Source organism: Gorilla gorilla, chromosome 14, assembly GCF_029281585.2.
Source record: "Gorilla gorilla gorilla isolate KB3781 chromosome 14, NHGRI_mGorGor1-v2.1_pri, whole genome shotgun sequence".
NCBI classification, from domain to species: domain Eukaryota; kingdom Metazoa; phylum Chordata; class Mammalia; order Primates; family Hominidae; genus Gorilla; species Gorilla gorilla.
This window is the reverse complement of record NC_073238.2, coordinates 22,545,203-22,560,955: the sequence shown is the minus strand read 5'-3', so window position 1 is coordinate 22,560,955 and position 15,753 is coordinate 22,545,203. Positions and strand designations below refer to the sequence as shown.

Here is a 15,753-nt window from a genome sequence, read left to right as displayed (position 1 = left end):
GCCTGGGCCTTTGTTACTTTGTGCTTATTTATTAGGTTTTTGCCTGTAGACTTAGACAGTGACTCTTACTCTAGGAAAGTTTCATCCTCATGGGCCTCAGCCACATGTTCTAGGTATATTTGGTGAGTTCTCTCCACTCTGCTATGTCCCAAATTTGTGTGATCTCTGGCATCTCCAGTCAGCCCTCAGAAGTGCCAGCCACTCTGCATGGGCCTTGTGGAGCCTGCCTACTGTATGCACTCCCCCCAGCCCTTGGCCCCAGACCTGAAGAGAACTTTTGCATACTCTTTTGAGGCCTCACCTGTATGTTGTTCCCTCTTCTCCAGTACCTTATTCTATAAACTCCAAACATGTTAGCACTGCAAGACTCTCAGCTTAGTGACAGTGACATTGCCTCATTTTTGGAGGTCTCTACCTCTCTCTGTGTGGTCAAGAAACTGCCATTGGGCAGAAAACAGAAGTGTGTGTTAGATTTGCCTCCTGTGTTTTCCTGTTCTCAAATATCACAGTCCTGTTCTGCCTGTGTTCCAATCCCCAAAAACAGTTCTCTCAAATATTCTATCCAGTTTCAGTTTTCTCACTAGTCATGATGGGAGGGCAAGTCCATCTTGGCTGGAAGAGGAAGTCCTTCTGCGTCTTTTTCTCTTTGTCCTTCCACCTTCTTTTGCATTGTGGATTTTCTAAACTCGCCGTAAAAATAAGCATGTGCCTATTTGTGAAGGGAAAGAAAAAAACCTTTTAATTTTTTAGAGCTGTTCTGTTGGTTCCTCACAAGGATCTGAAGGGATTGGTAAATAGGATGAAAGAAATTCTGTCTTTCACATGGAGAATACCATGTGTGACATTAATAAAAATGAGCATGTCTGTAAGCAAATAGTTTCACTGAGCTCTGCTAGATTCAGAAGCAACTGACTTACAACATCGTAGTTTGCAAAACACAGATTTGATTTATCCAGGAACTAAAGCTAAGTAAGCTATGGGTTAATAGAAGGTCTGTGAAGGGTACTTAGACTACAGTAAGATTTGGGAATAAAATTCCATTTCCAAATCTAAGATATATCATTCCTTTGTGCCAAGCACATAATGAAGGTAGAGATTTAAGGGGGCCCTTAGCACAGAAGCACTGGGTTAGTCAGAAGGTGAGGTGAGCTGTCTCACAGCCTTGATGCTAGAATGAGGGTGCCCTGGGAGTATCTTATCAGCCATGACACTGGTGCATCGGGCCATTTTTTTTTTTTTTTTTGAGACAGGCTCTTGCTTTGTTGCTCAGGCTGGAGTGCAGTGACGTGATCATGGCTCAGTGCACCCTAGACCTTGTAGGCTCAAGCAATCCTCTCACCTCAGACTCCCGAGTAGCTGGGACCACAGGCTTGTACCACCATACCCAGCTAATTTCTTAATTTTTTTGTAGAGATGGGGGTCTCCTTTTGTTGCCTAGGCTGATTTTGAACTCCTGGGCTTAAGTGATTCTTCTGCTTCCACCTCTCAAAGTGCTGGATTACAGGCATGCCAGACATATGGAAACATTCTCAACTATGTGAAAATATGTGAAAAGCTTTGTTATGCATTGTGAGACAACACAGCGGGAATATTTCACCATCTGCCTAAGGTTTAAAAGGAAACAACTTTAAGCATGTGTCTAAATAGCAAGTAATGTTTTAGAGCGGATTCTCTTAAATTCAGCTTGGGCGTCTGCAGCATATACACAGCTTGAGCTGTAACCTGACGTAGAGACAGGCAACTTCAGTGCCCACTGTTCTTAGGATCCACTGCTTTTTCACAGCTAAAACCCCCGAGTGGCACCGTTAAGTATTATGTTATGTTACTTTAGTCGTTAAACATATAAGCATACCTCCAAAGGTTGAATGTAGGCCACTTGCAGAAAGTAGGCAGAATGCTCACATTTAATTCTTGATGATACTGTGTTTAGCTTTCTTATTCTTTGAAATCTCATTGAGAAGAAATACTGGCATCTGCTCAAAGTAATTTCTTTTTCAGTTGACAATATTATAAGTAATGTTATTGTATCATTTTCCTACTTGGATAGAGGGTGAAAATTTTGAGGAGCTTCTCTGCCAGAAATTTCTCCTTCATTTGCAAAACATTAATGAGATATTATATTTAAATGATTTTATTTAATATTAAGTGTACTTGGTGAACGTGGCATAGAACATACAAAATAAAACTAATTTAAAATTATTAACTATTACGTTTATAAGAAAGACTTGCTAATCATACCACTGTTCATAATGATTCTGAATAAAGCATTATTTCCTTTACTGAAAACAATTGTAGCTATAACTCAATCACCTAAATTGTCATTAGTTTTATTGCTTTCTAATCGTCTTTAGCTGAAATTTTAATTTTGATTAATTTTCTTTTTCTCCATTGGTTTTGTGTGTGAGTGGAGGTAAAATATACAGAATACAGAATTTGCCAATTTTTCTATTTTTACGTGTACACTTCAGTGGCATTTAAATACATGCACCATTTTACCTTCCCACCAGCATTGCAGAGGGTTTCAGTTTCTCCACATCCTGCCCAACATTTGTTTTTCTGGTTTTCTTGGTTTCTGTTTTTTGTTTGTTTTGATAATAGCATTCTAATGGGTGTGAAGTGACATTGCATTATGGTTTTGATTTATATTTGCCTAGTGACTAGTGATGTTGAGCGTCTTTGCGAGTGCTTATTGACCATTTGTATATCATCTTTGGAGGAATGTCCGTGTATATCCTTTGCCCAGTTTTGAATTGTGGTATTTGTCTTTTTGGAATTTTCTATATAGTCTGGATATTAATTCCTTATAATGTATGTAGTTTACAAATATTGTCTCCATTCTCTGGGTTACCTTTTACTCTGTTGACAGTGGTTCTTGATGCACAAAAGTTTTTAATTCTGATGAAGTCCAGTTTGTCTGTGTTTTCTTTTGTTGCCTGTGCCTTTGATGTTCTATATAAGAAATCATTGCCAAATTCATTGTCGTGAAGCTTTTCCCATTTTCTTCTAAAAGTTTTCTAACTTTAGCTCTTACATTTAGGTCTTTGGTCTATGTTAAGTTACTTTTTGTATTTGGTGTTAGATAAGGGTCCAACTTCATTTTAGCTAAAATTTTATATATTTTAAAATTGATTATGAAAAGCATGAAATGTTTAGTTGAATAGAAAATTTTGTGCAGTGGAATTAACTGAATCTTTAAAACCTTTTTATTATGGAAATATGCAAACTAATCCATACACAGAAGAATATAATGAGTCCCCCATGTGCCCAGGCCCCAGCATTAATTATCAATATTTTGCCAATCTCGTTTCATTTCATAAACACTCCCACACACAATTTTTCCTAGAAAATTTTAAGTAAAATCACAGATATTACATCATTTTACCCATAAGCACATAAATGTACATTTCTTAACGTGTTATGTCTTTTTCTCATCACCTGTTTTGTTCTTTAGTTTTATATGTTATACTATGTCATTATCAGACCTTGTAAAATTAACAAGAATTCCTTAATGTGTCATATCCAGTTAATGACTGACTCATTTCTACTCTAGTTAAAGTACAATTTAGGAGAAGGTTTGAGGATATTTTTTAACGTTAAGGTATAAACTTTTATGACAACTGCTAAAATAATTGTTGCTAGAGTCTAACATTTCTATTGGCAAATTGGAAATTAGTATACATAGACATAGATTCTGATCATTTTACTTTCAATCTAAAATCGTAGTTAAGATTACTGGCCAGGCACAGTGGCTCACACCTGTAATCCTAGCACTTTGGGAGGCAGAGGCGGGTGGATCACGAGGTCAGGAGTTCAAGACCAGCCTGGCCAATGTGGTGAAACCCCGTCTCTACTAAAAATACAAAAAACAATTATTCGGGCATGGTGGCAGGCTCTTGTAACCCCAGCTACTCGGGAAGCTCAGGCAGAGAATTGTTTGAACCCAGGAGGCGGAGGTCGCAGTGAGCCAAGATCGTGTCACTGCACTCCAGCCTGGGCGACAGAGCAAGACTCCGTTTCAAAAAAAAAAAAAAAAGATTACTATGCTAGAAAGTCTTCCTGTAGAGGCATTTTTAAGAAGCATTATGATAGGCATTGCCTCTGGAAAGCAGGCATGAATAGATGGCTGGGGTCTATCATGAGAGAGACCGTTCTCCATATATCACTTTGTACCTTCACATGTTGCCTTTTGTTTTGTTTTGGTCTTTTTTTGAGACAGGACCTTGCTCTGTCACTCAGGCTAGAGTGCAGTGGCGTGATCATAGCTCACTATAACCTTGAACTCCTGGGCTCAAGTGATCCTCTTTCCCAGCTCCCCGAGTAGCTGGGTTTACAGGCATGCACCCCCATGCCTGGCTGTATGTTGCTATTTTGTATGTTAAAAACCTAATCCTGACTGTGCTGGTAGTCGCATGAATCTGTGCACATACATGCAAACAAGTACATGTAAAACTGGTGAAATCTGAATAAGCTTCATGGATTATATCAGTGTCAGTTTCCTGATTCTAACAATGTATGATACTTATGCAAGATGTCATCATTGAGACAAAGAGAGTAAAGGATATGTGAGATCTTCATATTATTTCTTACGACTGCAAAATAAAAAGCTTTTAAAACTAAGTTATAATAAAAAAGAACTCTGTGTCAAAACTAAAATATAAAGTAGAAATGTCAATTTTATTTTTTAGGAATCTGGTGGACAGTAACAAACTTTGGTGAAATTTCAGGAACCATAGCCATTGAAATGGATGAGGGAACCTATATACATGCACTCGACAATGGACTTTTTACCCTGGGAGCTCCACACAAAGAAGGTTTGTGTCTGGAAGGGAAGATCCTGCCACAAGTGTAGATTTTAGGACATTCATTCACTTAGGCCAAACTCTAACTAGTCTCAAACATTTTCCAAAGGAATGGAACCATTGCATTTGACTCTTCCATTTTTTTTTTTTAATTCCTTAGTATTTACCAGCCATTGGCAAGTCCCTCTTTCTAATATAAGCATTTGAAAACATTCCGTGTAGTTCCAGAAGAGTATCTTTGGAAATCAAAAGAATATGAATAATTAAAATAGTAAGTGGAAGGAAAAAAGGAAACCTATATGAGTCAAACATGTTTGAATTACTTTTTTATTCAGACCTATTACCAAAACTAACCTGGGTGCATTTAACAATTTGAAGTTTCCTCATTTTCTTTAGCCCATTAGAGGAAGCACTAATGAGATAAGAAGTAATTAGAAGATAAAAAGCAGTATCATTTGGTCAGCAAGGCCATCCATTGAATAAATGAAAGCATTTAGCTTTTTTAAATAAGTGCTTATTTATGACTGTATTTTAAAACATAAAGAGAAGCTGTCTCGAAAGTTATTAAATAAACATTATATCACCCTGTCTTACTCAGTGTATAAAATTAGCATTGTAGTTAAAAGAAGGTAAAATAGATCTTGATTCCAAAGATACAGTATTACAGTGACATCAGTATATCTGAATATTCTTACATTTAATTGCAGAAGAAAATAGCCACATTTTTAAAGCAAAATAATGTCTTTATATTTATAGCAAACGTCAAATTTATTTTCAAATGTTTTTTCTCCAATAGTTGATGAGGGCCCTAGTCCTCCAGAGCAGTTTACGGCTGTCAAATTATCTGATTCCAGGTGAGCTTATGTTGTAATATAATTAGTAACCAGTGATTTTAAAAATTTAATGTATTCATTAAAAATTTTAGTATCTGTCTTAAGCCCACGGTAATTTTGATATAAAAAATGAAATAGCTTTTTTGAGAAGTAGATTTTGTGATCTACTTTTAGTGGATTTCCTATCAATATATAATGCTAGGCTGGAAAAAAGATATGTAAGTTAAAAAATGAAGATTAATAATTTCACACACCAAATAAGATAGATTAAAAAATATATCAAATAGTACAAAACCTGGTTCACTGTTGGTATGATATTTAAACTCACTGTTTGGAAGTCTAAAGACAAACAGGAAGACTAAAAAAAGGAATATTGTTGAAACCAGCAGAGAATGTTACAGTATCATAATGACCAAAAGAATATTTTTACTCACTATTGTTACAGTCATTTTATAAATTAACCTTTTTTATTCTCACCTTGTGCAGAAGTATAGAATGATTCTTTGGGTAAAAGATACTGAAAGTGAATTTACATATTTTAGTAATTGGTTACATCAACATGATAATGATTTCTGTTATACAATCATTAATGTATAAAGGAGTAAAAGTCAATTCTGGCATCCGAGGAGATTCTTGGTAAGGTAAAAGAAATCATAATTTTAAAAAATCACGTTAAGATGATTATTTCTATTCTTTCTTTGAAAGACTGATAAGTAGGGTGAAAGACAAAGAATAAAAGCAAAGGAAGAAAAAATTCAATAGTTTTAAACTGCTTTACAATTATAAACAGAAAAGGATTATAAAGAAAATCAACTGACAAATGAGGAAAATATTTGCAACAATCTTAATAGGCAGTGAGTTCTTACTGTTCAAATGTATCTTGTATAGAATTCATAGCACTGAAGACCCCAGTAGAAAAACTGTGAACAATCAGATCTGAATAGAAAAATGGACAAGGGACATTACCAGATAATCTAAACAGTAAAAAAGAAAGGAAAAGAAAAACAATTGTTATTCTAGTTAACTACTAAAATGCAAATTAATAGGATACTGTTTTTTTCATATCAGGTTTTCGAGTATTTTTTTAGAGTCATAATGTTTTAAAAAAAATCCATGATACAAAACATACTCTGTTAATTTGAGGTAAGAATGTAAATGGAAGCAGCATTTTCTGGAAAACAGTTTGATGACATAATTTTAGTAATTTATTATTGAAGTTTATAACTAAAGAGGTATAATTGAATAATGATGAATTTTGAAAATATTTGTTATGTAATATGTAAGGTACAATGTTTATATTAAAAAAGCAAAATATAAAACTAAATTTAAATCTGCATTGTCCAATATGGCAACAACCAGTCACATGTAGCTTTTTTTTTTTTTTTGAAGGCACATAGTCTCACTGTGTCACCCAGGCTGGAGGGCAGTGGTGTGATCATAGCTCACTATAACCTCAAATTTCTGAGCTCAAGCACTCCTCCTGCATCAGCCTCCCAAGTAGCTGGTATTACATGTGCACACCACCATGCCCAGCTAACTTTTTAAATTTTTTGTAGAGATGGGGTCTCACTATGTTGTGATCTTGAACTTCTTGCCTCAAGCAATTCTCCCATTGCCTTCCCAAAGCACAGAGATTACAGGAATGAGTCACCACTCAGCCACATGCATCTTTTGAACACTTGGAATATGTCCAGTCTGAAATTTTAGATATGTACACACCCACACACATACACATGTCCTGTTTTGATGCCCTATAATTAATTTTCTCTCAGTTTTTAACTTTTATCTATCTTATTAATGTACAGAATCACCCTGAAATCTGGCTATGGAAAATATCTTGGTATAAATTCAGATGAACTTGTTGTTGGGCATTCAGATGCAATTGGACCAAGAGAACAATGGGAACCAGTCTTTAAAAATGTAAGTGCTGTTATTGTTTATAAAAACTCCCTGTCAATTTAACAGAAAGTCTGTAACAGTCAATCATAACATATTTAAAAAGAAAAAGTAGGATGCAATAGTATAATACATTAAATAGGAATAAATCGGTAAGAACATAGAGCCTTAAAGAGGTCTCAAAATATAGTGCAACAAAAATAGCATTAGTACTTTTGCCCACAATTATTTCTGTATGCCCTTAGTGCCTAGATATGGATCTCATTTCCATTGAAAAACCAGTCAATTTTAGGTCACAGAGTAGGAAAACAGAATAGTTCCTAAGTATCTTCTTTGTAGCAGAAATCATGGATGCTTTCAGAAACATTACAGACTGTAAGCGAACAGTGGAGCTAGCTAAGACCAAGTTGTGACAATTTGCATATAAAATATAAATAATAATAGTTCATTGAAGTAAATTATCTCTAAAAGACTTTCAGTTCATAAGCTTAAAATAGTGTATGAAAAGATGTAATATAAGAAAAAAGATAGTACACTAATTCTTAATTTTAGTAAGTAGTTGTAGTATATGGATGTTTTGTTAAATCTTTGTTGATACAGAATACATAATTTCCTTTTTCTGTGTGAGAAGTAAAGAATGAACAAAAATATGTGAGTGCTAAACTGTCTTTAAAAAGTAGATAACTATATCAAAAACAGTAAGGACCAGTGGGCACCACGCAGAACAAGCAAATAGAAGATAAGCTCAGCCTTTGAGTAGCAGCTTTGGTAGTATGCAATAATGAACTGAAAATAGGAACTCAGCAGTGTTTTCTAAGATGACAGATTAAACAAACATCCCACCAGAAAGAGGTAATCACTTAGACTAATTTCCTCATCCCCTAGGATAAAATCTTAAGTCAGTGACTTGAAAAGTATTTTGACCCAATCCATTGAGAAATGCATTTTTACATTGCAGCCCAGCACACACATATGTATAACTGAAGCAAGAGTTGTACTTAACAATACTTACTTATCCATGTGTTATGCACTTTGACATTTCTTATTCTCTTTTACCCTTCCTCTGTGTGTCTGTGTGTTTTCCTTTCCCCCCCACCCACCCAATACCATTCAGGAAACATTACATTGATTTCATTATCTGCTAATGTGTTGCAACCCCTTTGAGATGATCCTACTAGTTACGATGAGATGCTTCTAATAAAAGTTACACCAGTAGAAAATGCCAATATTTCATAAGGCCAGGATGATGACTTAGATAGTACTAATAATACAACACTTCAGGAAAGTTCATTTCATTTTATTTTTAGGAAGGACACTAAGTTTCAAAAATTTAAATTTAAATGAAAGAGGGTCTTAAAATTCTCTTGCAAAAAGGACTCAGCTGAATAATCTGTGACACAGGTTTAAATCGCTTTGGACCCCACCACCATGTTCCAGGGCTCACCCGGAGCCATCCAGATGAGAGACCACCCAGCCCTTGTGACTTGACTAAGAAATTAAATCGATGTTATCAGCACGTTTTTAACTGGATGTGATATAAGGTTAACATATTTTGTAATCATTGTATTTATAAATATTTTGTCTAAATGTTATGGTATTCCAAGTTTTCCAAAAGAATCAACCAAATACAAGTTATAAATAAACGTTATATTTGTTACGGGAGTTAAGCTAACCAAATTTATAACCCAGATTTAGATACACAAGAAAATCAGTTTTTAAAGTTTTGTTTAATAGAAAGCAGTGTAATACATCAAACATTAAACAACTAAAAATGTATATGAATATTTATTTTCACACACGAAAGTCCCTCAGACATTGATTCTTAAATTAAAAACACCAAAGGCATTGTATATACCTTTTCATGTTTTCTAATTGTGAAGAAAATAAATTTTACTTAAAATGCTAATATTTGAATAAAGTATGCATTCATAATTATGTTCTCCTCTTTAAAGTTAATTTTTCAAACAGAACTAAATCAGTTTTATCTTCAGTAGGTCTTTTAGAAAGGAAGCAATCCTACCTCATCTAATTAGAATAGTCCTACTAGGAAGATACGCTACAAATGTTTATTGTGGTAATCTCTGAATAGTAAAATGAAAGGTTATTTTGGTTTCCTTTTCTATATGTTCTTGTATTATATTTTTCAGGTTTTTCTCTAAGTTCTTTTCTGTGATTTTTAAATCAGGGAGGAAAAATTAATTCAGTGTAAACACTTAATGTTTCTTCTACAAGAAGAATCCTCATGGCTATTTTGTTATTTTGTTTCACTTAGGGGAAAATGGCTTTGTCGGCCTCAAATAGCTGCTTTATTAGATGCAGTGAAGCAGGGGACATAGAAGCAAAAAGTAAAACAGCAGGAGAAGAAGAAATGATCAAGGTAATGATGACATTTTATACAGATGACTGCATTCACACATGCGATGTGACTGTATCTCTTTAAAATGTTAAGTCATCATTTACAGTCACTTTAAAGATTTGTTAATGGCTTTTTATAATGTGGTGTTTCAAATAGAGTCATTTTTAATTATAAATCCCATAGTTGATGGCTTGTTTATACAATGTGGTAGAGAAATCAGTGCATCTAGGAGCTACCTTGCCATTATCTCCATGGATTAGTATCTTTTTCTGGTAGTTCCACATGCTCTTTTTAAGCTTTCATTTTCTTGTTTTCTTGCTTGTACTTTAAAATCTAATTTTTAAAATAGATAATGTGTACACGTAGTCCAACATTTTTAAATAAAAGCATATGAAGATGAAGACATATGCCTGCCATGCATCTTACTCACCTGTTTCCCACCTCCTTTTCCTCTTTCCCTTTGTTTTTTTTATAGCCTCCTAAAATTTCTTTATAGACATATGAATATATTTATAATTTTCAACTGTTTTACACTAAAGGCAGCCTCCTCTATAGTCTTCTCGACTTTGATTTTTTTTCCTTAAAATTGTATCTTGGAGAGTTTTCTACTATTAGTTTGAATGTAGAAAGTTTTCTCTTTTTCTTGCTTTTCTTCTCTTTCTCTCTCTTTTTTAACAGCCACATAATATTCCATTTTAGGGATGTACCTTTATTTAGTCTGTTGTAGATGGAAATTTAGGCTGTTTCCAGTCTTTTGCTCTTATAAACAGTGCTGCAGTACATAATATTGAATATGCATCAATTTGTAGATGTGCGGGTGGACTTGAAGATAAATTTCCAGAAGCAGAATTACCAGGTCGGGGTATACACGTTTGTATTTATGTAATGCTTGAGCTTCTGTGATGATAATCACTCTATGAAACATAAAAAATCATAGCAGAACTTCTGGGGCCTTAGCCCTTACATTTTAAAAATATTTTTATTAATAGTACCCATCTTCTTTGCATTAGGAGAAACATGAATCACATAAAACATGATTTTATTTTATTTTTAAAATTTGTGTGCATCACTAAGCTGGAAATAAAAGTTCCTTATTCCAGGCTAAATTCCCTCATCCATAGTCAGACGCATTAGCTATTGCACCAGTAGACTGTGGCCTCCCTAATCCTACTCTTTGTTTTACATCATTGTAAAAGTTATACAGACATCTTCATTTCAAGGTGAAATTCTAAATAATACTGTTAATATAACCTAGATTAATCAGGTAGTTAACTGGAATGTGATGAAAACATTTAAGGCTTAATTTTTTAGACTTACGAAAGCCACTGATCTTTAATGATAAACATATACCAGGATGTGTCTAAAGAATAACTCTCCCCTTCTTGACACATGGCTTTTCTGTGTCTTGGCATTCCATCGCAGTACTGAGCATCCTGAACCTTGCTTTGTTTGTCTCTGTTGGGAATCACAGGTTGCATCCAGTCTGACCCAGGTTTGCTCTGTAAGGCATTGTGGGGGCCAGAGTGGAAGGCTCTAAGAGAGGGGGCAAATGCCTTTTCTAAAATGCCCTTCGTTCTTATAATTAGAGCATAAAAATTAATGTTAACATTTTTCTCTACTACCAGTGTAATTTAAAAGCATCTATCAATTCTCTGTACATGCTTCATGTTAGATTTCCGGTCATATGTTTGATTTTCTTTTTAGAATAGTCTTGATTTCAGATAATTTCAAATCTAAAGCTCAAACAATTTCAATCTAAAATGTAGCTTTTTCTTACAGTTAGAGAAGTGAAATGTTATATTTTTTCGTTGCATGCATCCGGCACATGCGCTGTAGTCTTGAATTTCCATAATGCTCCTGTGAGGTGGATGTGAGCTCAGCCTTACAGACAGGAAGACAGCCTCTGACCCTCCTTACATCCTCGTGGTTTTTGTCAGTCAGTTCATGGAAATCACAGTGATTTCAAGGTGTGGTAAGACAGGACGTGTGCCCAGGCCCAGCTGACTCCAGAGGCCACTCTCAGTATTTCATAGCACATTGCTTCTCAGGAAACAGGTCATTGAGGAAATGCAGATGGGTTTGTGATTACATTTAATTTTATTTATTTATATTTTATTGTATCATGTGTAAATTGTTTTTCATCTGGATATCATCACAAAAGTGTTATTGAAGGCAACAATTACAAGTATATGTGCAGTGCTTTGCACTTATACAAAGATACAAAGATACTTACACAAAGATTGCGTTTTTCACAATTTAAAGCAATTTTCAGATGAAATACAAAGTTTTCTGGGTCTCTTTGGTTAGTCAAGTACTTGGAAGCTCTGAACAGTGATTATTTAGGACTCTTTTCATACCATTTAATTGCAGGCTCTCCTAATCTCTGTCAACCCTTCACCTTTATGACCTTGCCTTATCTACCAGAACACAGATCCCTCTTACTAAAGGTAGCATTGTGTTACAGGCCCTAGCAGGGAATGTTTTCAGGTCTGGGACCCCTCTAATCAAAACTGTCACAAAGATGTCATTGGTACAAACACGTTATTTGTCATCACTTTCTAAGCAGCCCTGGAACTGGACTCTGGCCACAGAGATCATTTAGGAGACATGAGTCCTTACCATTGCCAATTGCCTGTTCTGTGGGCGATCCTAATTGTTGAATGCAGATCAATTAACTTATGACATGTGATAGTAAACATCTGTCCAAACTTAGGAGAATATAAGAAGCCAGTAAAAGAGGTGGGTTCCAATTAATTAAAAACAAGTTGTGTAATGTTAAAAGTTTTAATACTTTGATAATAGTCTGTGCAATGTAAAATAGCTATTAAGCTTTCAGTCTGATCAAATGAACACTTGTCTACTAGGGATAATTTGATCCTAGTGTATTCACTTGGAGGACAAAATTAAATGAATGATTTCTTTATTGCCTAGCAGGATCTGATGTGTAAAATGTTTCTGAAATAATTTTGTCTGTAGTGTTTCTGACACAGGGGCTGCGGAGGAAGCATGTGATAGCACTTACTCATATAAATTATATATATGAATTAAAAACGCATAGCCAGAACCTGTCTTTTTCTGAATATAGTTGCTCAGTTAATTTTTTCTTCTGCATAAGAAATCATCTCGAATATTCTTATGTGATACGTAAAGTGGGGAAGGTGGAAGATAAACATATAACCCATTGGATTCTCTTTTCCAATATCTAGATTAGATCCTGTGCTGAAAGAGAAACCAAGAAAAAAGATGACATTCCAGAAGAAGACAAAGGACATATAAAACAATGTGAAATCAATTATGTGTGTGTATGCTTTTCCTTTTAGACCTACAGATTTGACAGTGAAGTGCTTCTCAAAGTGCTTTCAAAATAAATTACCTAATTAGCTGGGGATGGTGGTGCATGCCTGTAGGCCCAGCTACTTGGGAGGCTGAGACAGGAGGATTGTTTGAGCCCAGGAGTTCAAGGCTGCAGTGAGCTCTGATCGCCACTGCATTCCAGCCTGGGTGACAGAGCAAGATCCCGTCTGAAAAAATAAAAACTGATGGACAAGAAGAGGCAACACGATGTAGCCTCTAGGACAGAGCACTGAGCTAAATTCTTTTCTTTTCTTGAGGGTTCAGTTTTCCTAATCATCCTACCAGCTCCCAAAGCTACTCAGTCGGGTTAGTCAACCTCTCTATTCATTCATAGAATGGGCGTGATGCCAGTCAAAGGCTGTTCTCTGGCCAGGACACAGGGGACTCCAGCCAGCATGCCCTAATAGAAGTGGGGTCTTGTGCTACCCAGTCAATGAGTGGCCCTCCTCTTGAGAGGTCACAAAGTTCATCTTGTTCAAAAGCTCCAGCTTATTAAAAAAATACAATTAGACTTTTTTTTCTCCCCCAAGACGGAGTCTCGCTCTGTCCCCCAGACTGGAGTGCAGTGCCATGATCTTGGCTCATCGCAACCTCCGCCTCCCAGGTTCATGTGATTCTCCTGCCTCAGCCTCCCGAGTAGCTGGGACTACAGGCGCAAGCCACTGCCCTCGGCCAATTTTTGTATTTTTAGTAGAGACGGGGTTTCACCATGTTGGCCAGGCTGTTCTCGAACTCCTGACCTCGAATGATCTGCCTGCCTTGGCCTCACAAAGTGCTGGGATTGCAGGTGTGAGCCACTGCGCCTGGCCTGCAATTAGACTTTTTTAATAAGTGAAAAAGAAATTAACAGTATTTATAAATTTAATAGTAAATATGTATAATCAGAGTTTGAGGTATTTTTCAATGAAGACATTTTCTTTGCAGAAAGAAATTTCAGAGCTTCCAAGACCACAAACTTAAAATAAGTAAAGAATACAGTAAAATTCTTAAAAAGGCTCAGAAAGATGGATTTTTGCATGAAACGCTTCTGGAGAGGTAGCTATTTACTTATTTTCACTATTTTCAGTAGCCAATACAAATGGCATGTAGAAAACCTATATTCTCTTAAATTACTGTAGTTTTCACATTTTTGTCTTTATTTATAATTTATGAGTGTGGCAATATTACCTAGAGAGGACATCATGAGTTTGGGAAAAGACTGTCAAGAAAGAATATCTAAAAATTATAACCGATTCTAAGTATATACTTTAAGAAATTCAGGTTTGACTGTATCTACTTCATAAATTTATCATTATCTTTTTATAACTATTAGAACCAGAGTTAGAAGCAGTTTGACTAATACAAAAATAATGTGGGTTCTGTTACAGTAGTTCAGGTTCCTTAAAATAAGCATAGATCAACTAAAAAACTAAGTATAAAAGCTAAATAAGTGAAATTGAAGCAGTTTTATTGTAAGATTTGGAAGAGTGCAGGATGTTTATCATAGCACATTATTAATATTTATTACTCTTCCTATGTAGATAAGTGATGTCCTAGATTTACAACATAGAAAAACAGGTAAAGACGTTTAGCTGTGAGTGTACAAGTATACATCAATTAAGTGCCAGATTTTAATAATCACCAGCCGCTCATTCAAGTCCTATGTTGCAAAGTTACTCTTACCCTTTTTTTACATTACTTGATAAAGGCAATGTTTAATTACATATTTCCTGTTAACTAGCTGGTAGAGTTCATACCTAAAGTCAGTAAATAATGTTAAGAATTTTTTCCAGCTGAGCAAATGAATATGTATCTAGTTGTAAGAAATCAAGAAGAGGATATAAAATATAATCAGGATATGGACTCTAAAACGGAATAAGCTCTATGTCCTGTAACTTTTTTCACTTGTAATAATACAGCATTCTCACCCTGTTAAATGGAAATTTAGAGCACCCTTAAATTCCAGAATAATTAAAATTGCTATTTGGATTGAAAAGCCCTTAGGCAACATTTATTGAATATTAGGAAATAACTTTTATAAGATTAGAATCCATTTTTTATAGAAACCAAATTTAAAAGTATACATGTTTTAATATAAGTGTTGTGGTAATACAATAACCAAAACTGAACACACAGTTTTAAAGCTTTTTATATTTAGTAGCAGTTGAATATATATGGCATGTTTTACATAGATTAATTTTACTATTTTTCTTTATTTAAACGAGAACCAAATTGAAAGCCGACAGATACTGCAGATGACTGGGATTTTTGTTTCTGTCTTATCTTTTTGTGTTTTTTTTCTGAATAAAATATTCAGAGGAAATGCTTTTACAGAGTTCTTGAGTAGTTGTGAAATTATTGTTTAGCTAGTAGCTAGTATAACAAGGATTAAACAAGTTTAATCAGGATTCTTCATGGATGTACTTTTTAGCTAACTACAGTTTTTCACATGGAAATGAAACTTACAGTACATATTTAACGTACCACAGAATTTTTTTCTGGATTTCGTGTCCTGAAGCATGAAGTGTACTAGAAA

At 34.9% G+C, this 15,753-nt stretch overlaps 1 protein-coding gene across 9 annotated transcripts in view; it reads left to right on the top strand.

Annotated features, from left to right (window-relative positions):
* The window catches only part of LOC129526409 (protein FRG1-like), a 45,805-nt gene that overhangs the window by 6,674 nt on the left and 23,378 nt on the right, over positions 1 to 15,753 (top strand). For all 9 annotated transcript variants that reach the window (XR_010130439.1, XM_063697086.1, XM_063697083.1 and 6 more), the window contains 4 exons: positions 4,686 to 4,811; positions 5,596 to 5,653; positions 7,438 to 7,552; positions 9,801 to 9,905. Coding sequence is in view for 8 of the 9 variants with exons in the window: in XM_063697086.1 (XP_063553156.1) it covers positions 4,742 to 4,811; positions 5,596 to 5,653; positions 7,438 to 7,552; positions 9,801 to 9,905 (348 nt within the window). In the remaining variant the exon portion in view is untranslated. The remainder of the gene's footprint in view (positions 1 to 4,685; positions 4,812 to 5,595; positions 5,654 to 7,437; positions 7,553 to 9,800; positions 9,906 to 15,753) is intronic.